Here is a 12,500-nt window from a genome sequence, read left to right on the forward strand (position 1 = left end):
GTGTTGCAGGTGCTTGTCCAGTCTCAGTTATTTCGAAATATATAAATATCTTGCCCTCAAATTATTTCTATGTATGGCAGCAAAAGGAAGTAAGCTTGAGCATTAATTTAAAAAGCACTACCTTGTCAAAAATCACATTGTTTCGATCAGAACTGATCATCTCTGCCACTTCCATCCAGCGATCTTTAAAGGACGCCATCATAGTGTGGGTACCAGAGCTCTTCAGGATCCTTACAGGGTCAGTTTTCTTGCCAGCCAGATTCACTATCCTTTGGAGGTTTTCAGTTTTCACTGTCGCTGTCTCCGTCACCATGACGACTTCATCCCAGAATGAAACAGCTTGCATGATAAATGAAACCATGTTTTTTATGTCACTAAGTATCTCGTGGCAAGCTTCTCGTTCGCTTCTCAGTTTATTTACCTTATGGGAAATCACTCTCAGGTCTCTCTCTATCTAAGAAAACAAACAAAAAACTAACCTGTGCTTCATTACCTCGCAATAGTTTGTTTAGAAGGCCTTAACGGCCAAGTCAGAGCTTTATTTGGCGACGAGTCAACTCGTACTTTAGGCATATCGCGGAGATTACTGGAAAAGTTGAAAATTTCCATAGTATGTAAATACTATGTTAATAACATGTAAATCATCAAGAAGATGCTGTTCATGAAAATTTACATGATTTTTACCATTTACATGTTATGAGAAATCCTGTAAAAAAACATGTAAATATTTCAGGTGAAACAAATATCATGTAAATTTCTCAAATCAGGGACATGAGACCATGAAAATCCAATAAGGGAACTCGTAAATATGAAGTAAATCGAATAAACGAGCCTGTAATAATCATGTGAATCAGTCGAATAAAGGAATAAGGGGGCCTGCAAATATCAAGTAAATCGAATAAGAGAGACTAAATACCATGTAACAGACATATGAACCATGTAAGCATTAGCCCTACCAATGGAAATGGGCCCGCATAAGGACAGAGAAAAACTCTCACCAGGGTGGGAATTGAACGTTTGCAAAAACGTAATCCTTCCTTGACCTCGTACATGTTCATTCCCGTGACTTAAACATCTTCAGTTCCCACGGCCTGCTCCCGTCTGACCTTGTAGCTCAGTCGGTAGAGCAGCGGTGATCTAACCCGAAGGTCGTGGGTTCAATTCCAACCCTGGTCAGAGTTTTTCTCTGTCCATGTGTGGGCCCATTTCCATCAGTAGGGCTAACGCTCACATGATTCATATGGGGTAGAAACTTAGCACTTCACATGACACTCCAATCAGTTAAGTCTGTTTAAATATAAGTGCTACACGGCCAACGTTTGCAAAACTTTATCCTTCCTAAATACCATGTAAATCGAATAAGGGAGCCTGTAAATATCATGTAAATCGAATGACAGGGCCTGTCAATATCAATAATGTAAATCGAATAAGTAGGCCTGTAAGTATCATGTAAATCGAATAAAGGAGACCAAGAGAAAATGAGGGGACAGAGAGGGAGGCTCAGGGCGTTAGCCGGGATATGTCATGTCCACGAAAGTTATTTTCAGACGAGTGGAAGTCTGTCTTCCGAGACGTCCGCACACAGTCTTGCCTCGCTCTCAGGTTCTTAATAAAAAGAGAAAATGGGGGCGCACGTGAAAGGTTGACGAATATTCATATCCAATCAAACATCAGATAGAGGTTGGCCTGCATGCGGACGCCTCGGAAGACAGACTTCCGCTAGTAAAAAGACTTCCGCTCGTCTAAAAATAACTTTCGTGGACATGACATATCCCAAGGGCTGGACCGGGAGTCTCCCTCTCTGTCCCCTCATTTTCTCTTGAGGAGACTGTAAATATCATGTGTATCGAATAAGGGAGACTGTAAATGTCACATCAAAAACAGCTGTTTTTAATTTTTTTATTTGTACTTCCTTTATCCGAATGTAACACCGTCCATCAATTAATCAAGATTCCCACATTAAATCAAAATTTCATGTTTGATATGTTTCTGTCATAATAAATGTAACCATAATTTCCGCTTGTGTGACAATGTGGCCATCAATATTCATTCTGTCAATAATAGTTTTACAGTAAACCTCTGCTTGCATTCACTGTCTTCACTCTGCTATTCTATATGAACGTGTACAGTTCATGTACTGTTCACTAAAGAATAGTATACTATAACAAAGTTAACTGCATGGTAAGACCTACTTTTCAAGTTACATCGAACTGTATGAGGCGCGCCACCCGCCAGTTCAGATGCGAAATACTACATAGCAAAAGCATAAAGTTCGTAACGTTATTAGTGGCAATGGTCTCTGTGTAGGTAAACTTCTGAGAAGGAAAATGCTGAGTAAATATATTTCCAAAGGCAGAATGATAATCCTTACTGCAAAGATGGCTCGTGTTACTTCTGCTGAAAGAGACAACTGCGTCTGCTTTTTTCATTGGAATCATTTAAAAGCTAGAAATAAGTTCTGTTCACGCCCGCTTCCCTCTCATTTGGCAAGGATAAGTCACTTTCCTGTCTTCCATTCCCATATTCTAAACACTGGTTACTTTTGCAAGAGCAAGACTATAAAATAGAGACAATATGTTTTTATTTTAAGAAATATTGTAAAATAGCTTTGAAACTAAATATAAACTTGACTCCAATGGAACTTGACGTTATCCTTTCCCGTGGCGTTTGATAGTGGTCTATCGTTTAAAATATGTTTTCGGCATTTTTCCTGTAGCTGGTACACCACATTTTTTCCTAGTTGGTGAATGGAGATTTTTTTAGCTGCTTCCTCCGTTACCTTGTTTAGGGGGTGTGGAGACATTCACCTGCATGTGTTTGGAAAATACTCATTTCACTTTTGCTTGCCTCACCCCCGCAAAAAGCCAGCTTAAATTTTGCGTTAAGTGTAAAGACACTTCTAGAGGAATGTAATCATACATCCAGCAAGATTAGAAGCATTGTCTGCTTCATACTCTAAGATTTTATTCAATCTGTACAACTGATCCAACTGATTACCCAATAATAGACCCACAATGGACTGAGACTCAAGATAACAGCCTGCGCAGATGAGTCTATCCGGTTCATCCTCAGCAATGACAACAATCACAACAACTACAGTAACTTAAATAACTCTCTAATTTTATTATTGTAGGTACCATATATTCATTATTGCCACTATTACAAGTGGAAGTATTCTCAGAAGTTAATATCCAAACCCACGCTTAGCAAGAGAAAGACTCGAATAACATAATTTATTTGAATGTAAGATGTACTGTCACAGTTTACTTGAATAAAAAAAACGAAATTATGTTTTCTTTGTGCTTTTTTCCATCAAACATTGAACAAGAAGGGTGTGGCAAGTGAACAATTCTCTCATTCTAGATAATTTTGAAAAGCTGGTTGGATAGTTTCAGTTAGCTCTCTACCACCACTACAATGATGGAAGTCAAGCCCTGTACCATACAAGAGAGATGAGTATCTTTTAGGATTGCAGAGAGGCGTAGTGCTTATAGCACCCACCCATCTCCGAAAGCAAGGTGGAATGTTGATTGCTGTGCATGGTTTGACCAGATAGGCACAGACAGCAGGAAGAGTTTTAGGCTTCAGCACTTGAACAAGAATAAAAGACATGTTTAAGAAACAACAGACATGACACTTGCATGTTTTCACACATGTCACCTAAAGATACTTGGAAAAACAAAGATGGCCTAGTTTTTACATAATCGGGGATGTAGTGGTGAGCTAAACATATTCTTAGTGATATAATCTCGAACGTATGGAACAGTGTTGGCGCATAAATCTCAAAGAAATGAGATGAAAATTGCTTTAAACTACCTGAAAATAACAAGGTAACTCTGCTTGTTTCTTCAAGTAGTTCAAACAAAGCTTTCACCATATTCTTAGCGATCGTGCGATCCTCGATAGTTATTCAAGAGTTAATTACCGAGCCCAGCTTAACTGTTAGTTTTAATGATGGAGAAAAAATGGAGTACTTGGAGAAAAACCCTCGAAGGACAATCACAGGAGAGAAGCAACCAGGCGAATTTTGTTTCCTCGCTGATGTCATTTAAGCACAGAAATTACTGAACCAATGTGGTCCGACGTCCTATGTCCTCGACCTGCAGTATCAGGCTTAACTCAGTGGTAAGAGGCAGCCTATTAACCGCTTCTAACACACGGTGCGCTTAAACCGCGGCTTAAGACTGTTTATTCTACCGATAAATAACATTTTCTTATTGACTGGGAATTTAATAACTCGGACTTCTGTTGCCAAAATTGCACGTAGGGAAATGGGATTGGGATTGGGATTGGGACGAGCCTCCTTCAGGAACCTCTTAAAACATCTGTTGTGTCAAAACCCCCAGCGTTTTTAGTGGAATTGCGCTTAAGGTGATTCCTTAGTAATAGAACCCGCCATAGATTTCCGATGAAACTTGGTATGCTGTTGTTACAGGGCAAGGAGATGTTAAAAACGTAATAAAAAGAGGGGGTCACCGTGCTTGTTTTCACGCCACAATACTGACAAATACGGTTATTTAGGTGACGTTTGGTAATCTCCGTGCGCAACAAATAAGCTCGATTATTTTTCAATGCAGCGTGTTATATCACATAGAGTTTGACTTTCTTTGATTGTTTATTCATCTACGTCCCAGAAAAAATGTCTTCAAATACTCTGCATTTTTTTATCCTTTAAATGAAACATGATTTGCACATGCGCTGTTGGGTCTGATATGTCTCCTTCTGCAGTATTTATTTCATTTGCCAAAAAAGTGGCCATAGATTTCTGCTAATTTTTTTCTCAGTGATTGAGGATACTGTTATCATTGAAATTATGAAATAAAAAATGGGGGTCACCGTGCTCGTTATTGTGTTACGGCTGCTGATAACGCGCGCATTCCAGGCATTTTCTTGTAATTCCGAGCGAGGACTGGAGCGAATATAACAATGGCGTCTTTCGAATGCGCCTGGAAGGAGTTTGGAAGGTGGAAAAAACATTGAAAAAGTGTCATTTTTGGTCTGTTTCGTCGGGAATTGAGACGCATGCGACCAATATAGAACTTAAATGAAGGTGAGTCATACTTTCATTGATTTGATTTTAAAGTTTAGTTGATATTTTCAGCACACTGTTTTGTTTCGTATTCAATATCCGCAGTATGCTTCCAGAGCCATGAACTGAAATTTTATTGCTCATTATTTGACCAAAATAGATTATCCTCACAACAGTGCTGTACTCTATATGTGCAAAGAAAGGTCCTTCCTGTGAATAGAGCATTTGAGGCTTAATCAAATACAGAAACTTGGAAATCAGTTCGTAGGCTTAAATGCATTCCATCGATCTTGTACAACGGCAGTCTTTTCCTCTATTGTACCATTCAGTCGTTTGTATACAAAAAGGAATATTAAATAGCGAATGCTTGTGACAGCTTTTAATCGCTGCTGTCTGGTTATTACGTTTACGTTATAAACGGCTTATTAATATTCGTACCAGTTGTAGCTGTGGTTACATCTTTTTGCAAGTTACAAATCAGTGAAAAAATTTACAATGTTGAACAGAATCCTCCTATTAGCTGTCACACGTACTTTTCCGTTAAACTTTTCTTTCAGCACAAGTTCCAGCCCATCTGCTCCCCCTCTCTGAAATGCCAACTGCAAGTGCTGGAATCCCAGCCCAGACTCTGCAATTTTGGTAGCCATTCTAGCGGAAATGACCTTCTTGTCGAGCAAAGGATGGAGTGTTCGCTGAAGTACATTTCTCTGGGCAAGGCAGACATTATGCTCCTTGACCCATGATAAGGAGAAGCTGTGTTTTCTCAGCAGCTTTGAATTGAGGAACTTGTTCACAAGTTCATACATGGCCTGGACATCTGAAATTGCATTATGGGCTTCATAGCTGCAGTGTAGAAGGTCTCTCACTAAATTCTCTTGACTGTATGATTTGCGCTGAGGCAAGAGCTCTTTGAAGGCTGGTAAAGTGTCGGAAAATCCAGAAACAATGGCTGAAAATTCTTTATCTACCCCAGTGGACTCCAGCGCTTTTAAGAGATGCTTCCCATCAAAAGATTTACAATTGTGAGCTATCAACAGACATGGTGCCTTGGGCCTTAGCCATGATATCATCTGAGATAATCCCTCAGTCAGTGGAACTGCTCGGACTGGACGAGAATTATAAAAGAGAATTCCATGGTGAAAGGTGAGCTTATTCACTGATGAAGCACTGGGTGATATAGGTCTGGTTGGAAGGATGTAAACCTCAAATGCATCTGCCCCATCAGTTGCTGCAATTTGCAGAATTTCGGTATCATTACCTGTCAAAAATGAGGAACTTCATTATATTTTTCATTGTAATAATAACAGTGAGCCTGCTCACTAGTTAAATAACATAAACTACATGTTAATGTAGTCTAAGCTTTGTGTTGGTGCCTATGGGATTCAAACCTTGCTCTTTCTTAGCACTACAGTGCTCTACCAACTGAGGTACAGTATGAAGACCCATACATTGGGAGTAGGCCAATTTAGTGAGTTCATGAAAGGAATCAAACATGAAAATTAATGAATATGATGCGAACTGTGGAAATACCAATGAAATGCATATGTGCTGCTAGCGCTAATGCAGTGGCCATGGGTCTGAATCCCATTTAAGTGCTAAAAATAGTTTCTTAGGCTTAATTTGCAATTGCTTAAATTGCAATCATAACTACAGTGGTCACATATTAATTTCATTTGTATCTCTGCAGTTCACATCATATTCATTCTATATTATATTATATTATATATATAACAATCATTGTCTTGAAATGAATCAGTGATATTACCTCGGGATGATGTCTCCAGATCAAACACTATCTTAATGTAATCTTGTTCGGGCACCATACTGGACACACAGGGTTTGGGGGGTGATAGAATCTCAACTGCTTCTGTTTCTGGCAAATATCCCATGCCACTCTGATACTGAGAACCTTCCCTGGTTTCTGCCTGCTTTGTTTTTGACAACCTGTGGATTGTCAATGATTTTATTATTTTTAAAATTCTACATTTACATGAAAAATTCATTAATTCTTATTTACAGAGAACATTCATCATCAGAACACACTTTCCAGATCAGATACTGTAGTTCAACCGTAACATCAAGCTTTCAGCTTTGCCCTAAATCATTAGTTTCAATGCCATATGTTTTTATTTACCTCTTCTCTTTGTGCCCTCTTCTTTGTATTTTGAATTTCTTTGTTTGCTGCCTTGCTCTTTGAAGTGACATTTTAGCATCCATTCTTTTCGAGTGTTTAAGCCCATGTGTTCCAGGAGAAAGGTGAATTTCCTGAAGGGCCTGTGTATAAAAAGAAGAATGCCTTATTGCTACTTGCCTGCTGTACCATGTCTGCCTTTTCTAAGTAGGTTAAATGCTGCCAAAAGTGCCAGTACAATACAAGTTAAATCTTTTTAACCAGACACTTAAAAATGTAAAATATTTATTCATTGATTTGGTATATGATAACTAATTTTATCACTTTTTAGAAGTCGGTTATCACAATAAGACAAAAAGTAGACACATCGGTACTGAGTAACATCAATGTTAAAATAGATTGCAAAAGTCAAATTTTGAAAAAAAGAATTAAGAAACCAGAAATTTCTAAATTAAACCTTGGTGAATCATACTTGTCCACAGCACTTACCTGAGTCACATATGCATGGCCAATGTTTTTTTGGCTCACTGCACAGGCCACGCGATAGTCATTGCTCTCACTGCCACCATAATGCCTGACCTTTGGGGCTTTGCTGCCGATCGTATTATTCAGTGCTTCATTGGCTTGGCTGGATCCAAGTGGAGCTAGCTTTTCTGCATTCTGACAGTAAACCTCTATGATTTCTTGCAGGTCCTTCTTCGAATCGTCCCCCTCGAAGTCTTTACCATGTGGTAAAGTGCTGTGATGGTGATTGACTGGGTCTTGGAGATATTTACACCAAGAGGTGGAGCAAGTGGAATGATCCCCAAATGCGTGTGGAATTATTGCTTTTAGGCTTTTTCTGATCCCATCAGAGTCATTTTTGTTTTGTGTTATGGCGTAGCTGAAGCATTTTTGTAAATAATCAATCACTTTACCAGACAAATTTTTATGTGTTTTCTGTAGATTGTACATTGAGCTTCCAAAAGCTCTCTTTGCATGAACAATGTCTGACCATTTGTCCACATTGTGATTCACACTTTCTCTCACTTTTTTGATGGTGGAGGAATCATCATCTCCCACAAGAATAGCCACTTGAGCTTTGTGAGACTCTCCGCATGCCTTCACAAGTTCAGTGCATACATCTGCTTCGATGGCCTTAGACGACCCGTCCCAGTTACATCAACAGTCATGTGTCCTGGCTGTTCTTCCAGCTCTGGTCGCTGCTTCACAAGTTGCACATCTCTTTGATCTTGTCGCAAATGCAATAACTTTTCCAGTTTTTATTCCAATCATAGAACCAGCTCCTGATACATAAAAGGTCTTACTTTAAAGGTATGTTACTTAGGTTTGGATGTAGTTTCCTGTAAATTTTGGACACTTGTCTAGATGATACATGTAAATCATAACCAGCAACACATGGTGTCAGCAAACCAACTGCCCAAACTAGATAATAAAAGTGCTCAAAAATAAATAAATAGAAATATAAATAAATAAACAAATAAATTATCTTATCAAGCTGACATGTTTCAGTACTGTCCCACTTTTTTGTCTTCTGTTCATCTTTTGGGATTATTCTTTACAAGCTTTGAAGGCCAAGCAGATTTTATTTTCATGTAATTGGATCCTTATCAGGGATACCCTTTAAGCTCCTTTACTGGCAAACCTCAATACAAGTGTCAATGTACAGTATTTTTTGCTCATCAACCAATCCCTCACTTGAAAAAGTAATTGCGGAAAGATAAGTCACTTATTTTCAGTGGCTGGAGTATCATTTCCTTTACCATTTACAGATTTTTTGTGTTTGTTTTTAAAGCCCCTTTTATAATACACATCAGCAATACAACTTAGGTATATAATTTTAAGTTGTGTCACAATGGAGCCATTTTTCAACTGCATTTCCGCTTACTGTCAACAACCTTTGTAAATTATTTTCAGTACCTGTTAGACTATTATGACCCTTCCCTCTCTTCTGCCACCCCATGTCATAGGACGCCCTGATTGGCACTGCTTGATCTTGGATGCACCCCCATTCCATCTTTTCTTCCTCCATCTCTAGGTCACAGGACTTGTTTGCAATATTTTCTATGGCGGGGCCGATTTCACGTTCTCTTGCTTTCAGTGTGGTCACACAAAGAGTCGGGATATTAAGGGAAGATAACAGTGCATTGACATGTGTTGGTCCCATTCCTGCATGTAGCATGCCTAGGGTAGCGAATCATCAGATAAATTGTCGGGCAAACTATTAGTCAAAAAACATGATCTGCTACAAAGTCACGCAACAAACCTGCGGCGAGTTTGGTGTTGACGTCGAAGATTGGTCGTCCACGCATTGTTCCAGCCACCCTATGAGTTTTGATCGTTTGGCAAACATTTATTTCCCCACAATCTGGATTGCAGCAGGTAATGTACAGGAAATATCCTAGCCCCGACACTGTTTCGTCCGTTATGTTGGATAATTGAAGTGGCTTGGCACAAACTTTACATCCACCATCGAAGGCCTCTGCGAGCAACTCGAGCTCGACAACACGTCTACCGCTTATTTTACTACCATTCTGAACACATAAGGCCTCGTCACGGCTAGGCGATTTGTCTATCGAACTTTTCGCTAAATTTATCCTTCGTTCAACCTCCTTGCTACTTCGAAAGCGCCCTTTTTTGTCATGGGACAAGCGAGCCCTTTTTGCGTCCGCCATCTTGGATGTCGCAATGTTATGCGCAGTAGAAGATGCACAGTGCAAAACCAGGGAATCACCTTAAGTGAAACGTAATAAACGAAGAATGTTGTTAGTTTAAAATTCACAACTTCAAGATTTTAAACGTTGTGAGGGAAACACGAGCAAACATGGTTTGGCAGCCAAGATAATTCTTTCATGGAACGGGCATTAAACAAATAAATATTGGATGCCTAAAATAAGCTTACCTCTTTTACGACTTTCTTATCGGAAACATTTGAATTACTGTTTAGTTTTTGTGTGGAGTCCATGTTGAGCCTGAGATCTTGATCGCGGAAACACCTTTTCCTTTACAGCCGAATCAACTCAACAGCTGACTCAAAAATCTCAAAAACTGGAATCGGTTTGTGTTCGAAGCGGAGCGTGGGCACTCAATTTGCCGCATGCGCAAGAGTGCTGTTGCACCATTACAAGATGGCGGATAACAAGAAAGAGTCCAAAGAGCCCGCACGCAAGTCTCGTGAAGGTCCGGAATGTAATCCCTGTATACTTTCAGACCGAGCTCATGTAAACTTAATCGTACTGGTCAGAGTTCGCAGGGTTTTAGAAAGCCTAACCCTTACTCGGGCTGTAATTTAGTTCGTTGGGATAACGTCACTTCAATTTGCTCGTTCTTAAACTTAAGACGATTTCACCATATAAAAGCACGTCGAGGCAACTAACTAAAGGAACGTCAGATTTAACGCTCTCCATTTGTGACTGGAATTCCGTTGTAATTCGTGGTTACGGTAGTTAACCGAATTGAATCACCGTATCATGTTCTTAAATTAACTAAAACTCAACGCGAAAAGTAGAAACAGAAATGAAACCAATGGCAAAGATGCCTATGAACTGTTTGTTCACTTCTGTATTACTGAAAAAGTAGTTGACTCAACGACCTTACAAAAATGCAATGTCTTAAAGGGGGTGGGTTTTGGAGCTTTCATGTCACACGCTGAGTTAAACAACATTTTCTAATTCTAATAATTCTCGCAAAAGTGCATTTAACTGAGACGACTCTGACAGCTCAGGCAGCATTAAAATCAACAATACGCACGCTCATTCGAAACAGTCGCCAAATATTAGAATGAATCCTTTAAATTAGTTACCTTGTATGCGCTCTGCACTCGGGAAATACCGTAGGGGAATCAATTCTCAAAAACTCAAAAACAGCCGATCGATCTCCTTAGTAGTAAAACCTTTCCCCTAAACATGAAAGATGTGAGCTCACCTCAGAAATCTGAGAGTTCACCTATTTGAGATCACTTTCTGCTTGATCGACATCCCTTTCGTGCCGTTGCATTTCTCGGTAAGCTTCAGACGCCTTTTTTGAGCTGTCCTCAAGTAGAGCAAGATGCAAGCCAACAATAGGTATCCAGAAAAAAGGCTTCATTTCCTCATATTCCCTTTCTGCATCTCGCTTCGCTCTCTCCGCCTCTTGGTACCTCCTTGAGGCCTCTTCTTTACTTCGTTGATATCGCTGCCTCTCGTCGTTCAACGAGGAATTCTTATTCTGCAATGTTTGCTTTTTGTTTGAAAGCTGCGTCTCTTCAGCGAAAAGGTCGTTCATTTGCCGAGTGAGATTCTCTACCTTACGCTTATGATCTTCCTCTGCCGTGCTCAGCTGACCAATAAGGATAGCAGCTTTTTGTTTCAACATTTGCCCATCTTTCTGCACGGACCGCAGAACGACCTCCGAGCGTTTAGCATCGCCACTTTTAATAGCCTCCAGAGCTGTTTCCATGGCATTAAAACACTTAGAACTCAATGAAATTAACACCATGTTGCTCAAGCTAGTTCAAAGGGATACGTTAAAATCATGTAACGACAGAGGGAACAAAAACTACAAAAGCCGCTATGGCTGCGAGTCTTCCGTTTTCGTATGTCGGCAGAGGTTACTGAGAGGCAAGTTCAATCTGATACGTCTTATCTGTCAACACGCAAAGAATGCAATTCATTCATTTTGGCAGTTTCCAAGTAAAGACCCGCAGGTGACATATAAGATGTATTAACTGCGTGACACCTTTCAACCAAACAAGGTAACAAAATTAAAGGACGTTTTTTTCCGTGCGTGGTCTTGCGTTTAGAGACGCTTTTTAATTGCCACAGAAACTGAAATGTAAACATGCATAGATCCCTTTCTACCCGAATACGCAGATGAAAATTCCGATCTGCTTTCCAAGAAAATGAAAAAGTGCTTTATTTACAAACAGCTGTAAATCACTCCACAACCAAATATGGTAAGAAAACGCCACCATTGGTCAGATTTGTGTGGTAACAAGTCCCACCTATGCTGTTTCCTAGAACAGAACATTTAACTGGGCGCATGAAAGTTAACGCGCTTTATCCCTCGGCACTCAATTACACCGTTCCAAACTGAGCTCCTCTTGTGCTTAACTGAAGCCTTAAGAAACCAACAAAAATGGCTGGGACAGACATAGTCATCGATGGAGAGCAATTCAACCTTGTGTCCATACCAAACGCTGGAAGCAAACTGGTGCAGACCGCTAAAGGCCATCTTCTTGGCTCGCTGGATCTCCAAAGCCTGGTAGAAGACTTGGGGAAACTCGGTAACTTTATTCGTGTCGCGTACAATGGTGTAGCAGGACACACTGAGGTACAGATTAAAGTACAGTGGGTTGGCTAC

The 12,500-nt window shown here is 39.9% G+C and overlaps 2 protein-coding genes and 1 pseudogene across 3 annotated transcripts in view; 1 reads left to right on the top strand and 2 right to left on the bottom strand.

The window, feature by feature from the left end:
* LOC138052407 (tropomyosin Tod p 1.0102-like) overlaps positions 1–11,699 on the bottom strand; it is a 13,497-nt pseudogene extending 1,798 nt beyond the window's left edge.
* Positions 4,398–9,657, bottom strand: LOC138052404 (uncharacterized). Of its 2 annotated transcripts, XM_068898895.1 has the most exons (6): positions 9,427–9,657; positions 9,081–9,344; positions 7,650–8,446; positions 7,164–7,303; positions 6,795–6,973; positions 4,398–6,287 (listed from the first exon to the last, which is right to left on the bottom strand). In XM_068898895.1, the coding sequence occupies exons 3-6, from the start codon at positions 8,112–8,114 to the stop codon at positions 5,500–5,502; spliced, it is 1,572 nt and encodes a 523-aa protein (XP_068754996.1). In that variant the 5' UTR covers positions 8,115–8,446; positions 9,081–9,344; positions 9,427–9,657; the 3' UTR covers positions 4,398–5,499. The 2 variants fall into 2 exon arrangements, with proteins under 2 accessions (XP_068754996.1, XP_068754995.1); XM_068898894.1 differs by having other exon boundaries at positions 9,081–9,657.
* Positions 11,700–12,119: 420 nt separating the features above from the next.
* Positions 12,120–12,500, top strand: part of LOC138052405 (tropomyosin beta chain-like) — a 2,725-nt gene continuing 2,344 nt past the window's right edge. Inside the window, exon 1 of the mRNA XM_068898896.1 lies at positions 12,120–12,500. This exon is cut by the window's right edge and continues 2,344 nt beyond it. The gene's annotated coding sequence lies outside the window, so the exon portion shown is untranslated.

Source organism: Montipora capricornis, chromosome 6, assembly GCF_036669925.1.
Source record: "Montipora capricornis isolate CH-2021 chromosome 6, ASM3666992v2, whole genome shotgun sequence".
Classification (NCBI taxonomy): domain Eukaryota; kingdom Metazoa; phylum Cnidaria; class Anthozoa; order Scleractinia; family Acroporidae; genus Montipora; species Montipora capricornis.

Coding starts and splice junctions, on each gene's coding strand:
- LOC138052404 (XM_068898895.1), bottom strand. CDS start 8,114: ATGTACAATCTACAGAAAACACATAAAAATTTGTCTGGTAAAGTGATT. Junction 7,304..7,649: donor GCCATGCATATGTGACTCAG/GTAAGTGCTGTG, acceptor TTTTATACACAG/GCCCTTCAGGAAATTCACCT. Junction 6,974..7,163: donor AGAGGGCACAAAGAGAAGAG/GTAAATAAAAAC, acceptor GACAATCCACAG/GTTGTCAAAAACAAAGCAGG.